The sequence below is a fragment of the Melospiza georgiana genome, chromosome Z, assembly GCF_028018845.1.
Source record: "Melospiza georgiana isolate bMelGeo1 chromosome Z, bMelGeo1.pri, whole genome shotgun sequence".
Classification (NCBI taxonomy): Eukaryota; Metazoa; Chordata; class Aves; order Passeriformes; family Passerellidae; genus Melospiza; species Melospiza georgiana.
The window spans coordinates 60,348,250-60,375,309 of NC_080465.1; the positions used below are offsets into that span (position 1 = coordinate 60,348,250).

General features: G+C 34.8%; 1 protein-coding gene across 6 annotated transcripts in view; it reads right to left on the reverse strand.

The window, feature by feature from the left end:
* Positions 1–27,060, reverse strand: part of PAM (peptidylglycine alpha-amidating monooxygenase) — a 114,460-nt gene that overhangs the window by 21,882 nt on the left and 65,518 nt on the right. For 4 of the 6 annotated variants that reach the window (XM_058044643.1, XM_058044642.1, XM_058044640.1 and 1 more), the window contains exons 6-16: positions 22,761–22,846; positions 21,019–21,102; positions 14,688–14,736; positions 14,123–14,190; positions 12,403–12,483; positions 12,222–12,298; positions 11,837–11,940; positions 8,834–9,021; positions 8,112–8,177; positions 7,804–7,875; positions 1,178–1,483 (exon numbers count right to left, since the gene is read on the reverse strand). In XM_058044643.1, coding sequence (XP_057900626.1) covers positions 1,178–1,483; positions 7,804–7,875; positions 8,112–8,177; positions 8,834–9,021; positions 11,837–11,940; positions 12,222–12,298; positions 12,403–12,483; positions 14,123–14,190; positions 14,688–14,736; positions 21,019–21,102; positions 22,761–22,846 — 1,181 coding nt within the window. The remainder of the gene's footprint in view (positions 1–1,177; positions 1,484–7,803; positions 7,876–8,111; positions 8,178–8,833; positions 9,022–11,836; positions 11,941–12,221; positions 12,299–12,402; positions 12,484–14,122; positions 14,191–14,687; positions 14,737–21,018; positions 21,103–22,760; positions 22,847–27,060) is intronic. The other 2 variants (XM_058044645.1, XM_058044644.1) reach the window with 1 other exon arrangement.

The following is a 27,060-nucleotide window of genomic DNA, read 5'->3' on the forward strand; positions in this document are numbered from 1 at the left end:
CACCACATGTTATTAGTCTAAACTGAACTATCCACATGAAGGAAATGCTATCCAAATTACTTTCCCGAACATTTAATTCCAGTCAGGTTTATGGAATTATTTATGATTTACACATATGTCAGGCATATAGTAACATTCCACCTGTTTTTTTCTTCCTCTGCCAATAATTTGATAGACTCTTATTTAATTGGATTGCACAATGTAACATTGGCAAGTCCTCACCTTTGGTTTTCTTTTAAATACAAACACAAGACTTAAAAGCAGAGACAATACATGTTAACATTATGAACTGAAATAAAAATCAAATGGTTGATGGATGATACATATATGTGTACAAAAGTACTTGGAAACATCAGTCTAGGTGGTTACAACATAAAAGCTGGCATGTTTGGCTACAGCTCATGGATACAGATGGCTTTCATGCACAAATATCAGCTTATTTTATGAGATACTCATCACATGCTGCATTATCTGGCTTTCCACATTAGCAAGTAAGGCTAAGGACAGTCAATATCACAGAGACCAAAATGCAGGTAAAACAAACACAGTAATTCCATGGCTGTCATAGAAACCTGAAGGGAATAAATTATATTTGTAGCACAATAAAACTGCCTGCACAAGAATATTTGGAGAGTCAAGCCCAATTTGAAATCAATATGCAGAAAATGTTACTTCTGAAGAATTTTTCAGGATTACCTACCACTCTTTCTGAATGAGAGAAAAATATCTAATACAATTACAGCAATAAATTTTATAAAATTGTGTATCTGACAGATCAAGGTAGTCAGCAAACCCATAAAATGTACTGATTATTCCAGTGACCATTTTACAGTAGTTACTTGTATTAAATTCTTCACTTCCTGCGTCTACTATATCCTATGTGTACTTTGTTTTAGCATAACCAATATAAAATCATTAAGTAAAAGTCCTAAGAGTAGAAAATAATACTGTACTGAAGTACTAGTATTATGCCATCAGCACACATTCTTTCTTCACACATGGAGGGGGAAAGAACCCCAGTGAAATACCTTTAAATTAGAGGGAGAACATTTCAGTAATTAGGAAGAACACCATGTAAAATACTTCCAAGCCTCCACTGAAATTCCCTTCAGATTTTGCTAATGTGGATCACAGCTCTTGCATTGCATTTTGTTGTATAAAATTAACCCAAACCCACCTCCTTTATGTTCTTTTTCCCAGCCTCCCTCACCATTTTTAGACTGTTGTAAAGAGAAATGTCTGTTCTCTGGTGGCCTCAAGGTAGACTCTAGTCTGTGGAATTTCTGAGTTCTGTCTCTCACAAGAATAGTATTGTCCCTTTCATCATGATTTGTGATCTCTCTGGCAAGATCCTTCTTTTGGACTACATTTGCAATCTCTGCTACAAGACCTGATTCTGCTTTTTCTGTAGGGTTATGCTTATGCACATGTACAATCTCTCTCCTTCCTCCTAGCAGCTTAGAAAGGAGTGAATAGAAATCACCTGTACAGAAAAGAGAAAAGATAGGAGTAAAAGAGAAAATAAACCAATTATAACAGGTCGAGTAGTTCTAGGAGGCTTCAGCAAGGTATAATGTAACAAAGTTATTCAAACAGTCAGTGACAAAAGTAGCAAAGAGGAACTGTTTCAGCCTCAGGAACTGAATGAGCCAGGTTTCTAGTATGAAAAGATACAGTCAAATCCTTACTGACTTTAAATTACATATAGATGCTCACGTTTACCTGACACTCAAGCAAGGAATCATCCATCACCTCTGGAGATATGTTCTTGGGAAAAAGGAACAAGAGAAAAAGAGGAAGGGAAAATGAAAGCAAAAGGGAAAGGAAAAAGTGCGCACATCTCAGTAAAAGAATACTTATGATGAAATTGTCTGGATTTGCCAGGCTACTGCAGAGTTATAAATCAAAGAGGGAAAATTTCTATAGTTTTATCAAATTTTTCACTTACAAAGATAGTAATAGACAATCATGACACTTTTAAAAACATATTTCTTTGAAGTTTGTCATTGTATAAGAAGCTTAAGCTGTAAGAATACTGAATTTCCCATTTACAAGCAGATTCTGTAACACCCACAGTAAAAAAAACACATGACCCATTAAATTTGCTTTTATTTATTCAGTCTGGGTTATACGCCTTCTTTTTCTCCAAATAATAACACTCCTTAGTAATGATATCAACTGGCAGTGGAGGGAAAACTGTCTTCTCAACGTGCTTGCTAGCAAAAAAGTTATGACTGTAACTTAGGTATTCAACAAACATTTCAGTACATTCCAGACCAATAGCTCACGGCAAAAAAAACCATGAAAACAGAACTTATTAACCAAGTTTCTTGGCTGCCTGAAACTATTATCAGTTCTGTTAAATACCACTACATCATTTGAGTGGAAAGAGACATTCAATGTACTTTAAGAGTTACTGAGAGTAGATATCCTTTTATTTCAAACACAAATCACTTGTAATTCAAAAATTGTATTATTTTATGATAGGCTATCTAGAACATTTTTTAGAAAGTTGAAACTATAAATAATGAAGCTTCCACACAAACCAAAGAAATAAACAAGGAAACAAACACTACCCCACCCCCGTAACAAACAAAAAAATCAAAACCCAAAAAACCCCATTCAGAACCAGAAATCATCATTTATAGCCTGGGACAGAGGAAACTAAGTCTTTTGAAAATGATCCTTAGAGGACCTGTCATGTTGTTAAATAGTCCCTGTCCAATGATTTTGAGTAGAATTGCCTTCCTTGCCCTTGGAAATGAAATATCCCAGATGACCCAGTCTGTCAGAAAATAATTACTTTAGTAGCAAGGCTAATTTCAATGATATTAACAAAGCAAATTAGAGAAGAGACAAAATCATTAAACTATACAACAAATAGGGATTATTTGCTTCCAATGCAATTCTTAAAGCTAGAGCATTCCACTATCTTAATACTGTCATTTAACAAGTCCAAGTACTGATTCAAAACAAATCCAAACATTTCAAAAGTATATCACAGGAGTTTTGGATACAAACCATATCTGAGGAAGATTTTTAATTACTAAAGCAACCATCAACCGGTGCTGAAGCAGAAACCTAGCTGAAATTTCCTTTACTAAGGAAACATTTAGTATTAAAATACTCTTCATTGGCTTTTTCTTCCCCAACTCATTTTATTTTTAAAAATTTTATTTTAAAAATTAAATGAATGTCATACAAAACAAACGTTTTGGTTTTGTCTGGGCTGGAGACCTATAGATGACCAATAAGCAATCATTTCCAATGAGAGGTCTGAGCGGATAAAGCACTGCTGTCCCTAATGTAACTATGAGAAGTCTCTTTAAACAAACAAGCCTGATGCTATTTTGAACTGCAGACCTTTTTAAAGCAAGTTTAATGATCCTTGCACAGTTTACCTTCCCCTAGTTCTGTATCAACTGTCTAATCAACTGCCTTGTAATTATTGGCTGCAAAAGGACAGCAACATACTACGGTTGTTACAAAGGTTTCAGAACTCTAAGAGTTTATATGTTCACTTTACTTGAGTGAAGAAGTTTGACAGCTTCATGCTCCAGCCAAAAGTGGGGCATTTTTTCTCTGGTGTTGCTGAGTGTTGTCACAGAATAATTAACTCGGTCTCTAAAATATATATTGCTTGTTGATTGAAAAAATAAAAAGAAGACAAAACAGTTCTTTTGTTTACCTGTCTGATATTAGCTGCTTCAAAAGAAACTGTTAAAAGATAGGGCTCAATAGAGAACAAGAAGAAAAGAGAGTAGAAGAATTCAACTTAAAAACACGAAATGCCCAGGGAATAATTTTTTAAGACAGGATGCTTTAATGAAAAGTTAGTGGTCTTTATGGAAGGTATTAATTGGGGATTCTAGTTGGTGATCTGTTCTGGTTTTCTCCTAGAGCTGAGACATTGACCATAAGATATATGACAAACCTTTGAACACTGGTGTATAGAGTAGTGCAGTTTGAGTACTATAGCCACTATACATGGGCATACATGAGGGATGAGCTTGTCCTGTTAGAGCTTACATTAAGCAGGGGTTTTGTGACCACAGCAGTTAAAATATTTAGGAACTATCTGAATGAATGGAAAAGGGTGTGCATCAGAGAACAGAAGTGGTCAGAAGTGCAGGTGCCCTGAAACTGTGATCCTTTCCTTAAATGAATGTGTTTGAGAAAATTAATATGGAATCTCAACATACACAAAAAGATCAAACAAACATCCAGGAAGTCTACATATGTGACCAGTATCTCCAAACTTGCGGCACAAACACTAGGCTGAAGTGTCCTGTGCATGTCCTGGCATTTTGACAGAACTCAGAGTATTCAGAAGGAACAAAAGATGAAGAATTTAATTTTGCTGATTACCCAGTGTCTGCAACCCTACCCTAAATTCAACACTCTGAATGCGCATCTAAATTTTTTTCAGCTTGTCTTGTGATGTCCAGGCAGATCCCAATATTTGTAAGCAGTGTAATTTTAAGAAATGGTTCAAAGTTTACTAGATATAACTAGCAAAGAGCAGACTTATTGATTCTGAATAAAAGCTGCTCTGTGTGAAGCAATATCCAGCAAAAGATCAAAGCATGATCTTTTGTTACTACTTTGCAGTGGTCTTGTACCAGCTGGAACAGTTGGAGGTGTTGTTTGCCTGAAGATACTCAGTAGGAAAGGAACACTGGTCAAGGCTTGGTCTTGTTTGTGATGAGACAGCCTGGCCTTTAAAATACCTGAGTATAACTAGACAAAGACATGGGTGAATCACCAATTTGATGTTACTGAAGAAACTGAAATCTAGCAGTGCAGTCTCTGGGAAGCTGCTTGATTAGGTCACTTTCAGAGAAGATACTTGCATTTCTTAGGTGCATGCTATCAACAGTTTCCTCGATGGAAAAGATAATTGGCTACAAACACCTGCAGCTTATTCTTTCTGGAAGAAGTGATAGCTGTCAAGACCAACATCTCAAGAGTGAAACAATCCACAAGCATATTCCAGTAAATTTAAACTTCTTGTGGTGGCTCTACACTATCAAAACTCTTTTACAGAACAATGTTTTGGTTTACAGTCAAACAACGTTGTAACACTGTCAGAGAACATAAATCAAGAGTCAGACAGTGAAGACCAAAACATTCCACTTAAAATGGCTTCTTTCCATGCTTGTTGTACGCTTTTCCTGCTTAGGTATGCAATTTTTACCTTTTGCCTTTTTTTTTGCTTAGATCTGATGGTCCTTTTCTACTGTTGTATTGTGCTGAAGATGCTTTTGTAAAGATAATGAATAACCTTATCCTAACCAAATCAAAGGCTCATCTTTTATTTTTGAGCAGGATCATTCAGTGCTGAGAGAGAAGCAAATCCTCTGCTATTCTCAATCTCCTTAATTATAATTTCCTAGCAGAATATATCACTTCTAGTATCTTTTAGTAGTATTTTCTTCCAAGGTTTGATTCCGTCACTTTTATCTCACTTTTGTACTCTCTTTAAGAGATCTCATAAAATCTGAGCCCTCAACATGTTATCAAAGCCTGAAAACATGTGAAGATTTTCTTGTACGTCTGGCCTTAATCTAAAAATGTCGCAAACACTTCATTCTACACATCCCATATCAAAACTGGAACACAAATTTGTCTTTTATTTCAAGCTTCTCCTAAGGATTTTTAATCACCTACCAAATCAAGTTCCTCTCTTTTCTCAGAGTCATATACAAACTAGCAAAGGTAGATTATATAAAACATTTATTTTAGAAAGAAATGTAATGCATGCTGGCATAAAAGTACATCACCTTCTTGGCTGATGCTGCTTCCATGGTTTTGCCATGTAACATTATCACAAAAGCACACTACTGAAAAACTAAGGACCTGCCTGCATGCCGATTCTCCTTTCCTCTTCCCTTCAACACCTGCCCCACAAGACATTGCAAGCCTCCCTTCACATCTTCCCCCCCCCCTTTTTTTTTCCTCCTTAAGGAAACAAAAGAGAGATGGGCAGAGAGCAGAGGAGCTGTATCTCCTTCTTTCACTTAAACCAATCAGAGATTTCTATCCCAGATGCAAAAAGACCTCATTCAATGTATTTTTATTGCAACCAGCTTTTTTTAGAAATGCAGAACTTCACAGAAAATATGCAACTCAACACAGACATTTCAGTTTCCCAACTCACAGATTCAGCTACAACCGAGCAAAATATTTCAAGCTGTGTACCAAATAACTTGTGCAAAATACTTCTCTGTATGAGCATGCAGTCATATGCAAGTATACCACACAAAATAAATAAAATTATGAAAAATAATTAAATAATAATCAAATATAATTTAAAATATGAAAATAATTAAAAGATGGGATAGGTATCCAACAGGTAATAAATAGGAGATTTATCTGTAACCTTTATTCAGACCCCATTTTGTACAGATTATGATGTTAAACTTTCTTACAAAGAAAGTTCCTCCTACAGTCAATGCGCCATCACAATATATGTATATTTAACTTTCTTCAAAGAAAATTCTCTTTCCAAAAACTCCTGAAAATATATTTTAACTGAACAGAAAAATTTCTCCCAACATTTTTATTCCGTCATGTCTGTTTATGAAACACATGCTTGCATTAAAGTACTTCAGACTGTACTCCAAAATTAAGGTCAATGATTACTGTTACTTTGCTAGACAAACAGAATGGTAATTTATTTTGCATGTCTACCTAGAAACATCTCAGAGTATGAATTTACTTTGTATCATATTTCACACCTTACATTCAAGCCACATTTCCAGTCAGTTTCAGCAGGATCTCTATATGCAGACTTAGCTTCAGTTCTTTGCTTTGTACATCCTAAAAGACTGGGAAAACAGATCTCAACATCAGACTACCAAACTACCTAGAACCACTCTGCAACTCTTGTAAGAGTCTAGAGGAAAACACACTGTAATCAGAGAGCATCAAATTGCCTTAGACTACAGAGCCATATTATTTTCTTTCTGCTGTATACTACTTCTCTCACTATATATCACCGACCAGGGGCTATGTACAAACCACAAATGGGACGGGACTGCTGTGGAACGTGCCTTGAGCTGTTTTATTTTCCAGCATCAGTCTCATTACATGGTTATGACAATGGGAAGATGCCAGCAGCTCACATCCCAGGCAGCTGACCAAGAACTTAATGTTACAACTTACTTTATACGTTTTTTGACCAATCACACAAAGCAAAAGCATATTGACAGTAGTTCTATCCAACCACTATAAGCACACGTACCTTTGGTTAAAACAATGCTTGCTTATTTCAAATACAATACCTACTTGTAAGCCTTAAAACACAATGCACAGAGCTCCATTATTAATCTTCAAAGTTCCTAATATCTTGCTAGATAAACTTTTCTGTAGCTTAGGGAGTTATTCTAGACAAGTGTTAATACACAGACCATTGTTCTATTTGTCCTTGCTTTTCTACTTTTTAAATAATTTTTCTGTGAATCAATCTTATGGCTACTGCTTAGCTCTAATCACAGTTCTGCTGTCTCTGAGGCCTGCCTTTTGCAGCTTTCCCAAAACCTTCTGATTTTGTGGATTCCCACAATTCCCCCTCTCTGTTCACCTAAAAAGAAACCTTCATAATTGTGCTGTTTATTACTTGTGTTTTGTAGCCTTACTATAATGCTTCTGCTTATTTACCTACTTAAAGCATTTTCTTGCTTGCACTAAGCATTGCAATATCACAACACAGCAATTTAATGCTGTCAAAGTCCAGTCAGTTCAAAGGGCATAAATGATGCCTGACAATAGTTACAAGTCACTGGCATAGAAATAACATACCCTGATCCAAAATCTCTGCCTCTTCTTTTTTGGCCTGCTGCAACAAATAACTTGCATCACTATCCTTGGTTTCTAAAAAATGGATTTAGGATATGATGTTAGCTTTTGCATGGGAATGAAATTGAGTATCCCCCTACTGTGGAAAAACACCCTTTGGAAATGAACATTTGGCATGTTTATATATAAACAGTAGTAATATTGAACAACACAGCATTAAAACAATCAGAAAAAAAAGATTTCTATTAGAAGATAGAAGTAGAAATTAATATAGAAATAAAAAATGTACATAGAAATAAGCAAGTGCATACCCTGATCCAAAATATCTTCTTTTTTGTCCTGCTGCAGCAAAGAACTTGTATCACTATCCTTGGTTTCTGAAAAAATGGGTTTAGAGTATGATGTTAACTTCTGCATGTGAAGGGAATTACCATCCTACTGAGTAAAAATCACCCTTCTGAGACAAATATGTGGTATTTTCATCATAGTAGTCATACCAAACATTACAACAGTAAAAAACTGAAATAAAAAACTACAACTTGTACTTGGTACACAGACACATCAGTCAGACTACCTCTGGATAATACTGTTGCTGCAATTTATATGCCTACAACTGTTCAATGTAAAAATTTTATTCCTCCCATAACACGGCAGTGGGATCTAGAAAACGAGGGCAAAGCTATGATTCAGTTTTGCAGGAAATAGACAAAAGATAAGACAAACATTAAGAAACTGTTAATATAAAGTTTGGCATAGAAAAAGAAGCCAGTCTTTAGAGCACACTGGCCACACAACTGTAAAAATATGTTAGAAATTGGAAGACAGCATGAGAAAGAGACAGACAAAAGATTACAGCAGACATTTCCACCAAAACCAACAGCAGAATCCCATGATGCTTTATTAATTAGCGATTTGAATTTTATGCAGAACTGCATTAGCTCTTCATGAAAATTCTGCATACCAACACAACACAGAGAAATACATCGGTGAGCATAAGATAGCATGAATAAAAAGGATTAAAAGTGTTTTTCACCTTCATGATGTCCATGCATCATCTTCATCACATCAGACTTGACTGGAATAGGAATATTTGCCTCCTGTGGAATATTTCTGAAAATTTCAGGGTTTGTGTTCTGTGTACACGTCATATATGAGACGGCATGCTTGGCTTCCATGTAGTACATAATGTAAAAGTTGCACATTTCATCATTGGCAGTACCCCTACACAGCATAGAAAAGATGTGGCACTTAGAAAATAATCAGCTGAATAGCTATTATTTAATTCATCCAACTTGTTTAACAGGACACTAAAATATTGCAATCAAATGTTGAGATGTCCCAAACTAAAGCATGCAAATACCTGCACTGCAGTGAATATCAGAAATTTATTTTGGTTTATATTGGAGAAAAATAGTGCAGACAAATGCAGCAGGATACTCAAAACCACATCTGCTTCAGATAAAAGCTCCACATATCTCAGAACTTCCTAGCAATTTGCTTTTGATTTCAGAGAAAATTGCACCTCCTATTTAAACAGCTCTTCCTTCTAATTTGTCCAGCATACTCCACACAGTTCCCACTGTTTTATCAACTGGACACATGTTCTGACTAAATATGACAGAGCTGTGCCATTCATTACATTACTAATCACTTACTTTTCTACAAATCTTGGAAAAATTGAATTTGAAATTGTTGCAAATAACATATATGTTTAGTTTCAGCAATTGTTTGACAAATCTTCCCCCTTTCCTCATCAGGTGCATTCATTTACAGTCAATCACACTGGTTCTAATATTGAAAAATTTATTTTTGTTACATATTAAGCTATTGTAAGTATCTCTTAAAGAGAAAAGAACACTTGAGAATAACTTGTTTGTAAGCTTCTGTAACAAAAACATGAGTGCAAGGGGAATGATACAACACTAACAAAATTCAGCTCTTTGATAAATGCTGTGAATGTACTTGAAACAGAAGTGGCCCTTCTCTACTGCTACATAATCCTGTCTTCAATAGAAAAAAACAGCTGGCACAAGTAAGGGTTTTTTTCCTGAAAAATATTACTTTGTGAAGCAGAGTATATATGGCCTCTTTATAACTGTGGCATTATTCTTCCTCTGCCATATATGTTCATACCTTTTGTTTAGAGCTACAATCCTGAAAATTAGTAGGCTAGGACTTAATAGAAGTTCATATAATATAGGGGTTTACATCAAGATTTTTAATTAGCTTTCATAATTAAACAGTGAGCCTACACTCAATAAAAAAATACAGAGGTGTTCTATTAGCTGTTTGCAAAAGACATCAGTGCTGACTTTTCCAGAAGCATTCTGCAGTGTTCATTTATTCACTATAGCAACAATAATAACACAAGCCAAAGGGGAGAAAGGGAAACATGGGAGAAGAGACTGTTTCAAAAGGAAAACTGGTTATTTTTCTATGCACTGAAAGTTTGGAATCGCTTGGAGACTACAAAACTGGGCAAGCTCTGCTTAAGCTTTTAGAAAGCATTAACTTCACTGTTGGACCTCCAATATCCATCATTGTGATTGCTTCCTCTTTAAAACTCCAGTAGAAAATGGGATGCAGAAATTACACATACTGTGGTTCACCTGACATGCTACTGTGTCTAAGCATTTGTAGTAGTTTAATTTCAGATGGCATTTAAGTACTGCTGCTCACTGCCCCACTCCTGCCCTCCCCAGAGTGGGACAAAGCAAAACCTGTGGTAAAATATAATAATACTAAATATTAATTATCAATAAATAAATAACAGTAATACTAAAATTAATTATGATAATAATAATAAGCAATATGGCATGATTCATACCATATAGATTTATACATTATAGTGCAAACAAATAATAGTGAATATAGTAAAATAATAATTATAACAATAACAATTACTGTAATGTAAAGGACAGAGAATGAGTTTCCCCACTGAAAGCATACTAGTACATTGAAAGAAAATACCATAATTTTCCTAAGACTGTTTCTTAAACTGTAAGGATTATTCAATAAATAAGAACTACTCTGAGGAAAGTTAAAGAAACATGACAGAAACATTTTGAACTTGTGAAAACAGGTCAGCAGTTAAATTAAGGTTTTATGTTTTTAGTGTCATGATATCTGTAAAAACCTCAACTCATTTTTTCCAACTGCAACACATCACTATCTTAACTGCTCACTGGAAGGTGAAAAATCCATGTTGAATTCTTAACCCTCCACTGTGGTGCAATCTTAGGATGCTCAATGAATAAAAATCTCTTTCCTTGCAGTGCTGCAGTGCACACTCCCAGAATGGAGAGGCTTCCACAGGTTATTTTTGTTTCTCTGCATATGCATTAAATTATAGTTCAAAGAACCACAGTCAGCCAAGAGAGTATTTATATTATATGTATTTTTACAGCTGTATTTGTATTTGTCCAGTTGATATTACAGGGCTGTGTCTGTCACCGGCGGCTGAGTCGCATCAGTGACTAACACAGTTCAGATTTTCCTATTTTTATTATTAGTAATTTCTGGTTTTTCATAAAAGCCTTTACATTTTTATACTGAAAAAAGGTAATTTCAGTATTGGTCCAGATTTTTTAAGGCTAGATTTTGCAATAGGTCAAAATATCAGAATTTTATAAGCTTATATACATTTTCATTTTGAAATTGTGTAGAGAATTGTGAAGTTTTATTATTTCATCATAAACAGTTAATATTGTCATGTGATTAAAAAAAATATTTTCTAGAATTGATATTCTGAATCATTCTCTAAGAACAGATCAGCCCAACATCTGAGTAAGTTGTCTGGCAGTACAGCTTCACTTCAGAAGTGAAGACTTCAGCAAAGTGAATATTCACATAAGTAACGTCAATGAACATCGTGTGGAGTGAAATCTTAAACGGATCAGACAGCATAACAAAACATTCTGGCAGAAACTGTTTCTTAGAATTACCTTGGAAGAAGACATGAAACAAAAACATTTCTACATATAACCAACACTCTGGTAAAACAGGTTCTGAAATGAAGCAAATAGATAAAATTTACCCTATATGTGTTTCTGTAGTTCTGCCTTCCCCACTGAACACACATCTGGCTGCTAGGATATCATCATAGCTAATGTCTACTGGATATTTCACAGGATAGAATGCCTGGAAAAGAGGATGATTCACCACAATCAGTAAAAGTACTTAATATTCTCTCTGTTAATAGACACTGATGAGAAGGATGGCGCTAATATCTGAAATTACTTTTGCATCGTAATCTAATTGTGATAATACTTGGTAATATTCACTTCCAGGAGCAGAACAGCACATAATCACTGGAAACACCATAATGCAAATCTGTGGACACGTGATTTCCACTTCAGTTTCTCAGTTTGAAACAAAGATAATTAAAATTTACATTCAGAACTAAAAAGAACCCAACCAACCTGTGGTAGTTGTGGACTCTGCCTACCAATCAACGTCCATTGACCATTTCTCACTCTGTATCCACTCACTACTTTACCTATAAGATACCAATATACATGAGAAGTGAGATATACTTAAAAAAATATGTTGCAAGGTCAACATTTTTCTGATTGGCAGTTGATATTCCTATGTTACTCTTACCTAGTCTGTGTGTGTGAACTCTGTAGGCAAAAAGGTGCATTGGAGACCTTTTGTAATGGCAGGCAATGTCTGCATCAACCACTGTGAAAATATGACAGCAATAAACAATGACAAACAGATCATTTATCAAACAGAGAAAAGTTGCATTTCATTCAGAACAGTATTTCATTCAGCATGGTTTACAAAAAGCATGTGTACAATGGACAACAGATAACTTCAAAAGATAATAGATAGTATCTTATATTTCTGCAGTGTCCATCTCAAGATATCTGCAAAGAAAAACTAATAAAATATAGTCCAGGTTACTTGAAAATTACTTAATCTGCTGATATATATATATAATCTTTCTGGCTGAAAGTCAAAAGAACTTCTTTCAGTCTACACTACCACTATTTTACAAAATAAAGTAATACATTACTTACAGACTATGTTGAGGGTTGCTTAAAATAAATATAGCTATGGTAAATAATCTAATCAGGGGAAAAATTAAAATAAACTGATATAATTCTAAACTGATTCAATTTACAATGAAGTCTTGATTATAAAAGCCCAGACCTAATTTAGATTTAGACAAGAGATTTTGTCACAGAAGTGGTCTACAATGTTTACAGGGTACGTGGTCTACAATGTTTACTTGTGCTACGTGCAGTTAACAGTAATTCAGGAAGAGCCTACAGAAAAATCCTGATGCCTTTCTGAGAGGTATCACCACACTTCCTGTTCTAACAAATTTCATGGTCCACTAAGGAGCTGTAAATTTGATTGAACATGAGAAGGAAGTTACCAGCAACTACAGAACTGTTTGTTTGCCCTTCTCCCTCACCTTTCCAGTTGAAAAATTAAATTCCTACACTGATCAAATATTCCTGGTGATAGTGGAAGATTAATTTTGTGGGTCTTCATATTGGAGAGCAAAGTATTTTTAATTTCAGTTCAAATTTAAAAATGTTTCAAGTTGCTGAATTCACTAAACAGTTGGAGTCAGCTGAGCATTTGACCACCTCATAGTATTTAGGCAGCTTACTGTGAATGCAACAAATGTTGCTCTTGGTTATCTCCCTAAAAATTCAGTATAGCAGAGTACAGTCAGCATCCAACTTCCTTAAAACAGCACATCCCATGCAAGCCAAAGAAAGGATTTGGGGAGCTTCCAAGCTGAGGTTTAGATAAAATTCAGGATTCTAAACAGAAACAGTTTGGAAACCTTTCATTACAATTTTGATTGGTTTATTTTTTAGCATTTTGAGTTTTTAACCAACTAGGACCTTTACTCCCAACATGGGAAAAAAATCCTTAAATAGCAGCTCCTTACTGGTAGAAATTCATTTTTTAAATCTGAATTCTTAGTAGAATCACAAAAGTAATGAATGACATATGAAGAAAAGTCCAAAGCAGTTTATGGCTTTTTAGAGAGGAGAGGAGGAATTAAAAAAGAGGTAGGGCATTTTTTATAAAATATAAGATGAAAATAAATTGAAGAAATACTCATAATTATTTGTGCACATTGTGCTCATACAGTATTGACTGTCTTTACTGATGCAGTCATAGGCCAACAGAATATAATCTAAAATATAACTATTCTTCTTTTTATTTGTTCAAACAGTCAAATAAATAATTTGTCCATCTACATATCATCAAGCCTCTGTCAAATTTTCTTCCACAATAAGCAACAATAATAGATCAGATGTTGAAATCATCACTTTGTAAAACGATAACTCACCTTTCTTGCCTGGTGGTATGACCGTGTTCACAGACATCATAAGATACATCCCTGCAATCAAGGGTTGCCTGCAATGGAAAATCCAAGCTCTAATTGGATTTATGTTTTACAGAGAAATGATATACAAGTCCTCATAACTGCAAATGACTTGATATCCAATACCACTTGATACCACTAATTTCTAAACATTGGATTACATCTGAAACAGGTCTCCTAAAAATGAAGCTGTTTGAAAGCAGTTTCCCTCTCCTTCTCTTGTTTGCTACCATTTCTAAAGCATTTTCTGCAAAGTATGTGAAATAGGACAAAGCTATCAACTGCATAATTGCTGTTCTCATCCCAGATTTCTAAATATGAAACTCTTAAACTGTATTAACCCAGTACTCATAGTACAGCTGTGTCAAGTTTCTTAGCAGAAATGAAATTTTTTGCCAACAGATGACATGACTTCATAATTCTTAATATTGTGAATTCTTAATATTAACATTTATTTCAAATGTTTTCAATGGATTCCACAATTTCTACTGCAATAAAAAAATAGGTAAGTGTTTTTAAAAATACTCACTTTTGATGTGTCAGATGTAAAGTTACACCAGAGCAGTCCTTGTGTTTATCTGTACAAATTGTGAAAGTTTCATCATTAGCAATTGAATCCCTGCAAATTACTACATATTGATAAGATTTTTCTGCTATGTAAAAAATAACAGAGAACATTACAAGTTTTAATCTTACTGTGTGCAGTAAAATTGTTATACTTGGAAATACTACTGAAATTTGTACAAACCTGATCATCTCACTTGTAGAAATCCTAATACAAGGAAAAACTTCAGTGGATGAAAATACTGTACTAGAAAATTTAGATCTTTATGAAGTAGCATCTGGGAAATGAAACAGTATCATGTTTACACTAGTAGAAAAAGTAGTTTTGTTTCAAACAAATTATATTTTGATCAAAATTAGAAAAATGAAAGGTTTGTGAAAAGCAATAATTTTAGACATTTTAATGCAGCTGCCAGAAATCCTTGTAACGAAAGTCAGCAGGTGAACCTGATATACCAATATAGACAGCAATTCTACTTAAAACTGGATATCCTAGAAGGTGAGAAAAAATAGCTAATTCATTTGTCAGTGCACTGTATCATCATTAGCTGATACGTTTGGCATTTTAATTTATAGACCCAGTCATCTTGACAGTTACTAAATTATAGTTAGCCATCTGGGAGTTCAATCTTTCCTTCTTTTTAAGCAAGTTTCTTTTTCTAATGTTTATACAATAACAGCTGTAGTTAAAAGATGGATCTAACTCCAAAGTAAGTAAACAGAGCATTCTGAAAAAATATTAACCAACAGTACATGTTTCAGATAAGAAAGAGATCAGAGTATCTATAGTAACAGGCAGTAATTTCTGAGAGTTTTTCTTCCCATAAATAGCCAGATTCCAAACTGAAAAAGTGGTGCATTTCAAAAGAAAAAAGGATAATGGCCAAAGCGGGACAACACATGGAAACTTGACAGAAAACTTGACTTAAGAACTGTCAGTTCAGTTTTTCACATATTAGCTCTTTCAGTCACCCCCCATATCACTAATAAAGGATAATACTCAGTTTGCTTTTCACCATCACTGATAGTAGAATTTACAAGAATTTGTTTTCACTATGTTCACAAAGTAGATCTGTAAATTAATGTATGTGCTATTCAATTGAAATAGCTCCTAACACAATTTCACCGTGTTCTCATAATGCTCATTATCACGGCTTTTACAAATTCTTAGTTACTCCAGCTCTGTGCATCCCAAAAAACACTTTTGGATTTAAAAATCTGAATCACTATACCACAGTTGCACCTTTTCAAATAGCAACAAAAAATCTAAGCCTTCATTGTACAGAGAAAAGAAAAATAAGAACAGTAGCTCTTTCATCAAGATTACTTACAAGAATCAAGACTACCAAATCAAGAATCCAGAAGTGCCAAAAAGACTAAGTTATTAGAACAAAAGAAGGGGAATGGTAAGAAAACATTCAAGAGAAAGAGAAACTAAACTCCTTTTCAATTATTTTAGATAAAGTTCAATATATGTATATACTGTTCATCCTCTTCCCTGCAGCAGCTTCACTTACAATCACAATACCTCTGTGTTTCCTACAAAAGTGTTTGTAAAGTCTCTTCTGCCCCACTCTCCTCATTTTAAACTAATTTTTTCTTATTTATGTAGCACAGGTGATGCTCCAGAACTCCGTTTTTATAAGTTTAATATTGTTAGAACTCTGCACTACATGAATTTCAATGGAAAATGGAAAATGCTTGCTTCCTCTTGGAACATTATTACTAAAAGTAATAATATTTAAAATTTTAAAACGCAATCAGTCATTTTGTGTCTCTCAGTTTTGGAACTTTAATTGAAAACATCACCATTCTATCTTCTGAAAACAGCTCAAAATTATTCCCAACCCATCAAACTAATTTCATATTTGAAAAATATTTAGCGCTTAGTAGCTCATAGTCATAAAAGTAGCACATAGGAGGAGGAGGAAAAACCCTCAAATATTATTTCTGTTTGGCAATATTATTTTGACACAATTTGAATTTTCAGAACATGGAAAAAATGCTGACTGCATTTTCATCTAAAAAGAGCAATTTCAAAATGAACTGAAGATAGCTGGAAAGTTGCTACTAATAATTACAATTGTTATATATAAGGCAATCATCTAAATCAGTATCAGGAGAAGCACAAATGAACTTCAAGATCATTTGTAAAGTATTTAATCTGCAGTGCTGTGTTAAGAATAAAATATTGGATGGATACATTTGTCTAAAACTTTCAGGAATTCCTACAGTGCTTTATAATTCTGTTTTAGTTATATTTAGCCATAACTGAACTAAACGTTTTTCTAACAACTACAGAGGGATGCTGGAAATGATGTTTCCCTGCTGCTTCTTCTTCCTTCAGTTCACCTCTCTGAAACACTCAGAGCTTTGAACACTTCACCGAATAATGCTGACAAGTTGTGCTCTGCCTTTTGTGTTCTGTGCAAGTATAACACAATCATATAAAATATTCCCTGTCTTTATTTACTCATTTCAAACAATGATGCATGGTACACTGGCTTCAGATTTTAAGGATATAATTTTTAAAAATTGTGCATGACAACATTACAATGATCACTAAAAGTTTTACTGCCAATAAACGTTTAAATGTCCTCTAGGAGAAATATCTCAAATACTAGAAATACTCAACAGTTTTTCAAATTAAATACTCACACCTGATATGAAGCAAATTATGCTAAAGAGAAACACTTTCCTTCTATAAGTTGATTTTGCTAAGACTTCTGAAGCAAGCTTGACAGGCTTTCTGCTAACCTGTCTATCCAGATCTACAGTCCTGAACTCTCCAATTACAGGTGTGAGAATCTGCCACAGACATTGAGACTTCTAGGACTTCCTAGATACTAAAAATGTTATGGGTTTTTTACTCATAAAAACAAACACTCTTGAAAACCTACTTTCTTTGCACTCTGACTATGGGGATTATAAATTACTGAGCACTCTGATCAAACTATTTATTCAACTTCACTGCTCTGTTTCTAGTATTTCATAGGAATAGTATACCCTCAATCACGGTGACTAGAATACTTACAAGCTCCCACTGCAACAGAGGGGTGCTTTTTATGAAGCTCCAAACCACTTGTTATTTCAAAGTCAGCCCTTGATTTGTACCAGAATCTCCACAAACTGTCTCAGAATTAGCTTTGCTTCAATAAAGGCAAGAAGTAGCCTCAAAGGTGAGCATAATTCCTGAGCAAGGCAATTCCAAAGCTAATGCTCATAGGGAAGTAACTTTTTACAAGTTATATTTATTAAGCAAAGACACGCAGCACAAGACATGAACTTGAGGTACTTGTAAAGAATGAGACAAATCATACTGCATTTAATATTGGTATCTAATATTGGATACATAAAACTACCTTAATTTTTTTTTAATGTAAGACAAGGTGCTTGTACTTGCTGATCTGTTCACTCACCCAGTATCAATTCAGTAAAATTTATTTTTAAAAGTCTAGTATTAAATCTGGAATTAAACTGTACCTTTACTCAACTTGTGAAAAACAAACTGCAAACACACTCCCTAGTGACATTTTCACAACTTAACTTTCCAGAAGAAAGAAGACAATTGTTGATCCTGGTTCAATATAATTTTTTTAACAGATGAAGACCTCATAAAGGTTACAGATTACTCATTTGCTAAAGGATATAAAAATACACCATAGCCATGAATCTCTGTGAATATGAAAAGCTAGTTTTATTCAAGAAAGTGGCTTATTCAAGAGAATGTCAAAGAGAAGCACATCAAATGTACTGTTCAGAATAATATTCAGAGTAATGTTCAAATGACAACATACAACTCGTATTCTAATGAGGAAACAGATCTTTTTAAGACATCTACTGGCTTGGTGGCCAAAAGTAATTACTCTCCCAACCACAAAAAACAAACCCTAAAAAAACACTAAGAAGTCTACACCACACTGAGAAATTATATGTTACTATATGCAATATGGGTAACATAATTCTTGCAGAGCGTGATAGCAGGGAGAAATAAATCTACTCTCAGTGAAAAGCTGGGGATTAAAAGAAGAAGCTGAGAATGCAAGAATGCATTGTTCGTTGAGCAAAAAGGAGAGAGAACAAGAAAGGAAATGAAAAAACAACCAAAGACTGCCTCATAAATTTGCTCCAAACATTGACAAAAAATTATAAATTGCTTCAAACAATGCAACAGATGCACACATACAAAATGACAGAATGTGAAAACCTTCCATTTCAGAATAGCTAAAAGACCTTATCATTGATAACTTCTAAACACTTTGATTCTTGGGGATAACAATTATATTCTTACATGTGCTGGAAAGGACTAAGATAATAATATTGCAGATTAGAAACAACATTAGTCTTTGTTATACAAAGAGAAGGGGGAAAAAACCCCAACATTCTAGGCATTAGAAAAATACAGTATTTTTTAAAATTCAGATTCAAAGGCACTTACACAGAATAATAAAATAAGACCAGGATTACAACTGCATTGCATACCCCTCCAGCCCAATTTCAAAGCTGACTGGGTGCCTTTACAGACCTAAAAATGGGTGGATTTACTTTAATTTGAATTTGAACTCAAAACACGTATGACTATATTAAAAGGCAGATAAATTTCTGACAATTTTTTACTTGCTTACTTGTATCCACTATAAGGCATAACTCCACAATAATTTTTGTTTCCATAATACAAAAAGTAAAAAAAATGAAATAGAGAAATCAATATTTTTCTAAGATGGCTCTTCATATATTTTTTGTAGAATATATTTTTGGTTCTCCAGACTAAATTTTAATCTGTTTCCTTTAGAATTGGTACAATAAGTTTTATTTTGTTATCTGAGAGTAAAGTGCACATCTAAATATGAATTCTTAGCTCAGGATTATAGGTAAGAAGGGATGGAAAGCAGAATTATTCTAATCTAATAAAATGTCCTAAACCTTCATAGTAGTGTTCAAAGATATTTAATGCATAATTTTCAACTAGTTTCACAAGTGTTTTTAAATTTCAGGAATAACCTAAAGGGATTTTTCTGGTAACTAGATGTCTGTTGATAACGACAGGCATAAGAATAGAGTCAAAGCATAAGAAGACAGTCACTGAAGATTGTATATAAGCCCACGCAGTTTTTGCAATTCAGAAGAAAGGATAAATGATGAAAGATGCTCAGTTAACTTGTTATGCTTTCAGAAGTATATCAAGGATTCCAAAGCATTCTTCAGAGTTTACTATTCTGACTTACCAGTAATTAGAAATATAAAATATTTGACTTTATGCAGTAGTTATGTATCCTCATCCAATTTCACTTCCTATCAGTTTTGGAGGGAAAAATGCTGTAGATAAAATAATCAACTCTTCTAAAAAGAAGATTTTCCATTTAATTAACCAGGTATTAAATTAATTCTGTCCAGCAAAGGGCCACAAAGATTATGAAGGAATTGGAGCATCTCTCCTGTGCGGAAAGGCTAAGAGAGCCTGTTCAGAGAGAGATGGATCTGAAGGGAGGGTGCAAAGAAGAGGGAGCCAGACTCTTCGCAGTGCTCAGCGACAGGACCAGAGGTGATGGGCACACACTGAAACACAGGGTCTTCCGCTGAACATAGGGAAACTTTTTCACTGTATGGGTGACTAAGCACTGGCAGAGGTTGCCCTGGAATGCTTCTACCCCTGAATGTACCTGGACACAGGCCTGGACAAGAGGCTGCAGGTGGCCCTGCTTGAGCAGGGAGGGCATGGGTCAGACAACATCCAAAGGTTTGTTTCAATCTAAACCATTATGTGATTCTGTGAAACACTCAATGACAAGAATAACCATATTGCTATGCTTGAAATGAGCATTTCATCTTAAAAAAAACCCAAAACCCCAGCCAAAAAAACAAAAAAAATGACACTGTCTTCACAAGTTACATTTTTGCCAAACACAAATACTGTGACTGATTGGCTAGTGAATATTATCTACTAACAAGCTACTCAAGTAAGATGACAGGTTAACTGTGTTCATACCTGGTACAACTTCATTAAACAAAACACTGAATGGAAACCCCAAGTTTCTCCCTAAATGTAAAATTATTAATCTGCTTTTTGATTATTTAAGTCTTTTGCTCCACAGTTTTTGAAGACAAAAATGGTGTTCACCTTTCAAATATTTATAGAGATAAATTTAATTTATGAAGTCAAGTTAATACAAAAACTGTATTCCAAATATGCCCAATGATCTTTGCAAATGGCACTAACAGAAAAATTATTTTCTACAGGTAAATATTTTGATTATGTAGATGATACAACTTACAGAGCAAATTTCCAAAATGCATACCTCTAAATGCACTAACATCTCCATAATGTACCTGGAGAACAAAGTATCTGCTACCCGTTTCTCCTCCAACTCTGAATCCAACACCTAAGAGAAGGAAAATGTATTGTTTTCAGAAAAAATAAAATGTAAGATGATTCACCATCACTAACAATATAAAAAAATACAAATCACTTCACTGGCTTAGAGTGAAAGGAGTAGAAAATTTCAAACACCACTGAAGAAAACTTTGTCCTGAAACCTAGGAAAACCACCACCACACTGATTCCAAACAGACTATGAAGCTAGGACCGTAACTTAATTACGAAAAAGTAGCTGCTTTATGCAGAGAACTCTCTCAATCAAAGAACATTAATACAGATCTTTTAAAAATCCAAAATAAAAATAAAGCCTTACTATCCATGTAGGATTTGGTGGACCTTTCATTTATTTCTCATACAACCTCTGCATGATATAAACTAATTAACACCAATTTAGTAAGAAGACATTGAGAATAAGAAGAGAAAAAAGTCTGCAGTAAAATATTTTTAGATTTAAATTAATATTATATGCAGAAAAAAATCTTGAGGAAATTATGCACCTATGTTACTTGATGAGAGAAACAAGTACAGGCACAAAACACAACAGAGAAGCTCGAAATAATCTGAAATAATGAAATTGCAAATCATCACCATCACGAAAAGGGATTTCTCTAAACCAATTCTACAATGGACACTTTTCAAAAGAAGCAGAAAAACAATTTCTTCGTATTTGGTCACAGTAAAATGCAAAGCCACCTTATAAATGGGACTGCAGCCTCTCTGTGCACAAATGAGCAATCTTTATGAATACTCCCTACAAACCTGGTATTTTTGCACAGCTTACCAACAAGAAAAGTATCAATAGCTGGGGTTCAAAAGCAAAATTTCTACATGATCTTTTAAGTACAAAACATCTATAAAATCCTCCATGTAACAATGTTTTTTAAACTTGATGTTCTGATAACCAAATCAAATAACATTCATGTTGGTGTGCAAATGGATTATTAAAAAAAGCATTTTCATGAGATTGCCCCTGGCTATGAAAATGGGAAGTAAACTATGAAAGAAAAAAAATACTTAGAATTTAAGATACTTTCAGATCAAAGCTATACAGATGGTAGTTTTTTTTAAGACTCTCAGGGTTATTACAAAGAAGTACTTCACCATGTTTTCCAGACATACCACTCCAAGTAGCTTAAAATTCAGTAGGGTTGTCTATTATACAAGAAAATGGGTATACAAGCATGCTGCTCAACTGCATCAAAGCATTAAAAATGAAAAACACATTAAATTGCCAACATATACTTTAAACAGGAAAAATTCAATGTTTCAATTGAATTTATGCTTTCCCAAACAAACAAAAATATTTTAATGTAGTTTGTGTGCTACTGAGAGATACATAAATCGTAACTTTCTAGTAAGATATAGCAGGAAATGCAACTAATGCTATATAAAAATAATCAGTACATTATGATACTTATCTCCGTCTTTTTTACCCCTATAGAAATCCATAATGGTATAGCAAATAGAATGACAAAAACCCACAAGTATATTAGCTAGCATAACATATTTCATAGTTAATTAGGTTGATATCTATACAGTTTCTATCAATTAAACACAATAAAAATATTACAGGATGTTCTCAGATATGCCAGGTTCTTACTTCCATGTCCTCCTTTTTCCCCTGCCCCTGCACACAAGAACTGCATATTAAAGGGCCAATACCTTTGGGCAGCCTGGTGGGTGGAGCATTTCTTGCCCAAGCATACAAAATGTTAGATTTATCTTTGCATGTTCCTTCATCACAGTCCCTAAAAATATGAGGAAAGAAAAGGGAATACAATTTTTAAAGTTTTGAAATCAGAAAACAGCAGTTGAGTTACATGCAAAAACTAATTTTAAGATCTATGAGGATGTTTTTTTGAATGTATGCTGATTAAACACAGTTATTTTAATGCAGATTGCTTTCACAGATATTGGTATATGTTCCACTTTCTTTTATTTCCCTCCCTGTGCATTAAGGCAGTGTTAGACAGTTCTGATGGGCCCTGTCAGCCTATTAATCAGTGATGGAAAAAATGAAGGAACATTTTATGGTAATGAACTTTATGAAAATCTCCAGCATTATTAACTCAAGTGATGCAAAATGACAAAGGCTGCCACATTTACACAGAGGACTAGGACTCATGCACAAAGCAGAAAAAAAAAACCGACAAAACATAAAATTGATTATTTAAAATTAATTTAAAAATCATTGTCAAAAAAAGTGACAGAAAGCTGTATATGAACCCAAAGATTGAAGGCACTCATGCCCTGCACTTAATGTGAGCTCATTGCTTAAAGACAATTCTCATTCTACTGCATGATTTGTTTTTCAAAATAGAAAAGTCACACACATACACACACAAAAAAGAAACAATCACCAAAAAAATCCCAAACAATCAATCACCAAAAATATGCAAAACAAAAACCCAAGGGTAAAAAAGAGAAAAAAGAAGGGTTTTCCAAGTTAACAGGCCACAAACAGGCCACAAATATTTACAGTAACAGAGAGCTTGAGTTGTCCCTAGCCTCTGCAGCTAGCACCATATACAGGTGACACTGAGGGTGAAGAATGAAAGACTCTCAAAGTCTGCTAATTCTAGATACCTTCAATCTGCAAGAACTGGTAAACCTGAGGCAGAGACACCACCAAGTCTCAATTGCCAGACACATTCGTACAGACAGCACAATGTACCTGGACCACATCCAAGACAGCACGGACTGCTATATGTGGGTGTAGGCTGCATGATACACATGGATAATCAAACAAGGGACCCTAAGGAACTTTCCAAACACCCACCCAGAATACTCTTCTCCCTCTTTATCCTGAATTAGGGAAAAGGTTTATTTACAGGGTATATTTGTACCTTCTTCAAATGGCAAAGCATCTATGGCCCTGAGCACAGAGTGTAGAAGGTGTGCAGCACACACAAGTATGACTTTTAGAAAGCTTCACCCTGAAACTATTCAGATTACATCAACAGACTCAAGCCAGATGCAATGAAGGTTGGCATCTATGCCAGTGTTTCATTCCAAACCAAAATGGTACAGGCTCTGCTCTGTTTATCACTCCCTGTAAAATGATACTTAGGAAAACATTTGCATATGTAAGACATGGTTTCAGTCACCTGAAATTGTGGGGAAAAAAGAGCGCCACACAGTGTGAGGAAGAGTATAAACACAAAAAAGACCAGGACATCTAGCAGATGCAGCTCATTTATGTTTCTGCTGAGAACGGCAAAGCCATATGTGCAAATGATAATGATGCTTTACAAGTCTCTCTCAGAGATAACCAGCCCTTCTGGCATGTGTTTTAAACCACGTCAGCAGGATATCATGCATTTCTTTCATCCCAGCAAGCTTTATTGCAGCCTAGCTACTGTATTTAATTCTGACTGAAAGCTCTGCCATAATCATGAGAGTCTCAAGAGAAAAGGGAACATATCACTTCTTTTTTAGTAGTTATACTCACAACGTGTATTTCTAGACCTTCATAACTAACAGTTTGGTCATCTTGCCCTTCAAACATGCCCATGTCCCAAAGGACAATCAAAACTTACTTCAAGATAAGTGAAATGTTTTGATGTGTGAAATAAGTTTCAGCTTATTCATAACATTCCATAAGTGAAATGTTTCAGCTGAAACTGCAAATCATGCAGCTTCCCACTGCTATAATTTGTTACTATACAAAAAACCCAAAAGACTTCATGGATCTAACCTAGTATTGAGCTGCACAACTTGGGAACTTGGGAATGTGTTGAAGAGATTGTTTAGGAGAAATGCCAGAAGGAACTACAAGCACAGTCACAGCTTTACCACCACTTTACTTTGGGCAAAACTGTCTTTAATTTATACCACAGTATTTCTAAGAACACATTAATTAGGAAAAAGCCCTGTGCATGATGCTTCAAACTTTCTTCCAAGAGGCTACTAGAATGGAGGGATAAGACCACAGGGGACGAAGATAAACTACAGGTACTGGTCTTTCATTTCCTTTAAAAAATGGTTAACCATCTCATTTTGCCATCAATGACAATCTTGAAACATTAAGTTTTCAGAAAAAACAAACCTAGAGGAGATTGCAAAGAAGAGGAAATAAGATAAACAGATTGAAAAGAAAGGGAGCTAGTAAAAAGTATAAATTTAACTAACAAAAAATATCACTGAAATTCATAGTAGCTTTGCATAAAAACCGAATGAGTGACCCAGAATACTTTAAAAACGGACAATAGCTGCATATTATACACTACTGTTCTAAAAACTGATTTTGACTTAAAATTTGGAAATGAGTTGGGTAGGAGAGAGCTTACTGACTGTTTCTTGGATCTTTGTTTTTTTGTAAACTCTCCTGGGCTTCCCAAAGGCATTCTCCCCAGTCTTGGGTAAGCTCAAGAGCTGTTTTCTTTAATGGCGCTGGGGTTTTGACTGATTGCCTAGACTGAAAGTAAAACATCTCACTATGTCAGCAAGACCAGTATTTGGCTACCCCTTTAGCACATTTGCACTGGTTATGGTAACAAATAACTTCTTTTATTTCCTTCTTTATTACACTGCACTCCTGAATACTAATCCATACTTTAAAAAAAGGGTCATTGAGGTGATTGAGTAAGACAAATAACCTGTTTTAGCTCTTGAATGTTGCAGAACATTCAGGGGCAGTGTCAATGGTAAGAAACTGCACCTAAAAATACAATTCTTTCTACTGTTGTAGAAAGAACTCTCCCTCATCCAGTGAAATAAAAGTCCTTCACTGAACTAGTCATGACATCTTTTGCAACCTCTACTGAACACCTCTACTGAACTATTGATGTCAAAGACATTTAAACCCATTCTTTCCTGCCAACAGAAACAACTGCCTGACAGAGGAATCACCAGGTAGCCATCTATGACCCGCACTTATGCATTTGTTTACATAAGTAATTAAAGTTGCCCTGCTTGATCTCAAAATAATGGCTTTATCTATGAATCAGCTCATTCATAAGAGATTATTTCAGTGTTAGGTTTGATGCAGCACAAGACTTGTCTTGCCAGGAGACTCACAAGTTCTGAATAATTCAACATTTTCTTTCAAAGCATTCAAGTGCATTCCTGATTATCTACAGAGAATCTGAACTTTTATCAATTAGTTCAGGCATGTTACATCAACTTCAACACAGTTTGCCAGCTCAGGCAAAACTTATCATTGTGGCTGAACTGTTTTATGATCCAGGAATAGGAGCAGCTATTCCATTTTTTTTGATGCACTGAGCAACACCTGAGGCAATGAGCCCTGGGAAACGATTTTTTTTTTCCTGTGGAAAGGCCTGTGTATCTCAAGAAGGGAGAACAACCTTTAGCGTTTGTTCAGATAAAGATTCTACCACACTGCAGTGAATGTTGAAACCAGCACAGGTTACATACAACTCGAAAGCCTTGTGAAAGGCCAGGGAAATTTGCAAGAATAGTGTCAAATCACCAGAAAAGGCAGCAGGCCAGATGGGCATCACAAATTTTGGCTTAGTACTGCTATGGCCATAGGGCAGCTAATCCCAACAGAGTCATCCGGATGCTTCTCATTCCTCTCCATTCAAAACTGGCCTGAATGAAACTTCACATCTCAGGAAAACTAATTTGGTCTTCCATTCTGAATGTTTCTAACAGCCTATTTTTCCATAATGCAACTAATCCACGTCATTATGGTAAAGAAAATTTTGACTTGAAAAACATGTAAGTAATATTGCCAGAACTTTGAAAAAGAAACTAGAAGAAAAAAATCTATGTGGCACACTTAATTGAATCAAAGCTGGCTCTGTAAAAATGTTGAGCATTTTTGAGGATCCTGGCTAAACAAGTCTTACAGTGGTCTGCTCAAACAACTGTTCCTTCCCTACTAGATGGAAGAGCAACAGAAGTCATCATTTGCTAGCCTTCTGGTAAGTAAAGGAACAACAAATAACCACACAAAATAAACAACAATGAACACCAGTAACATACAGTCACCAGA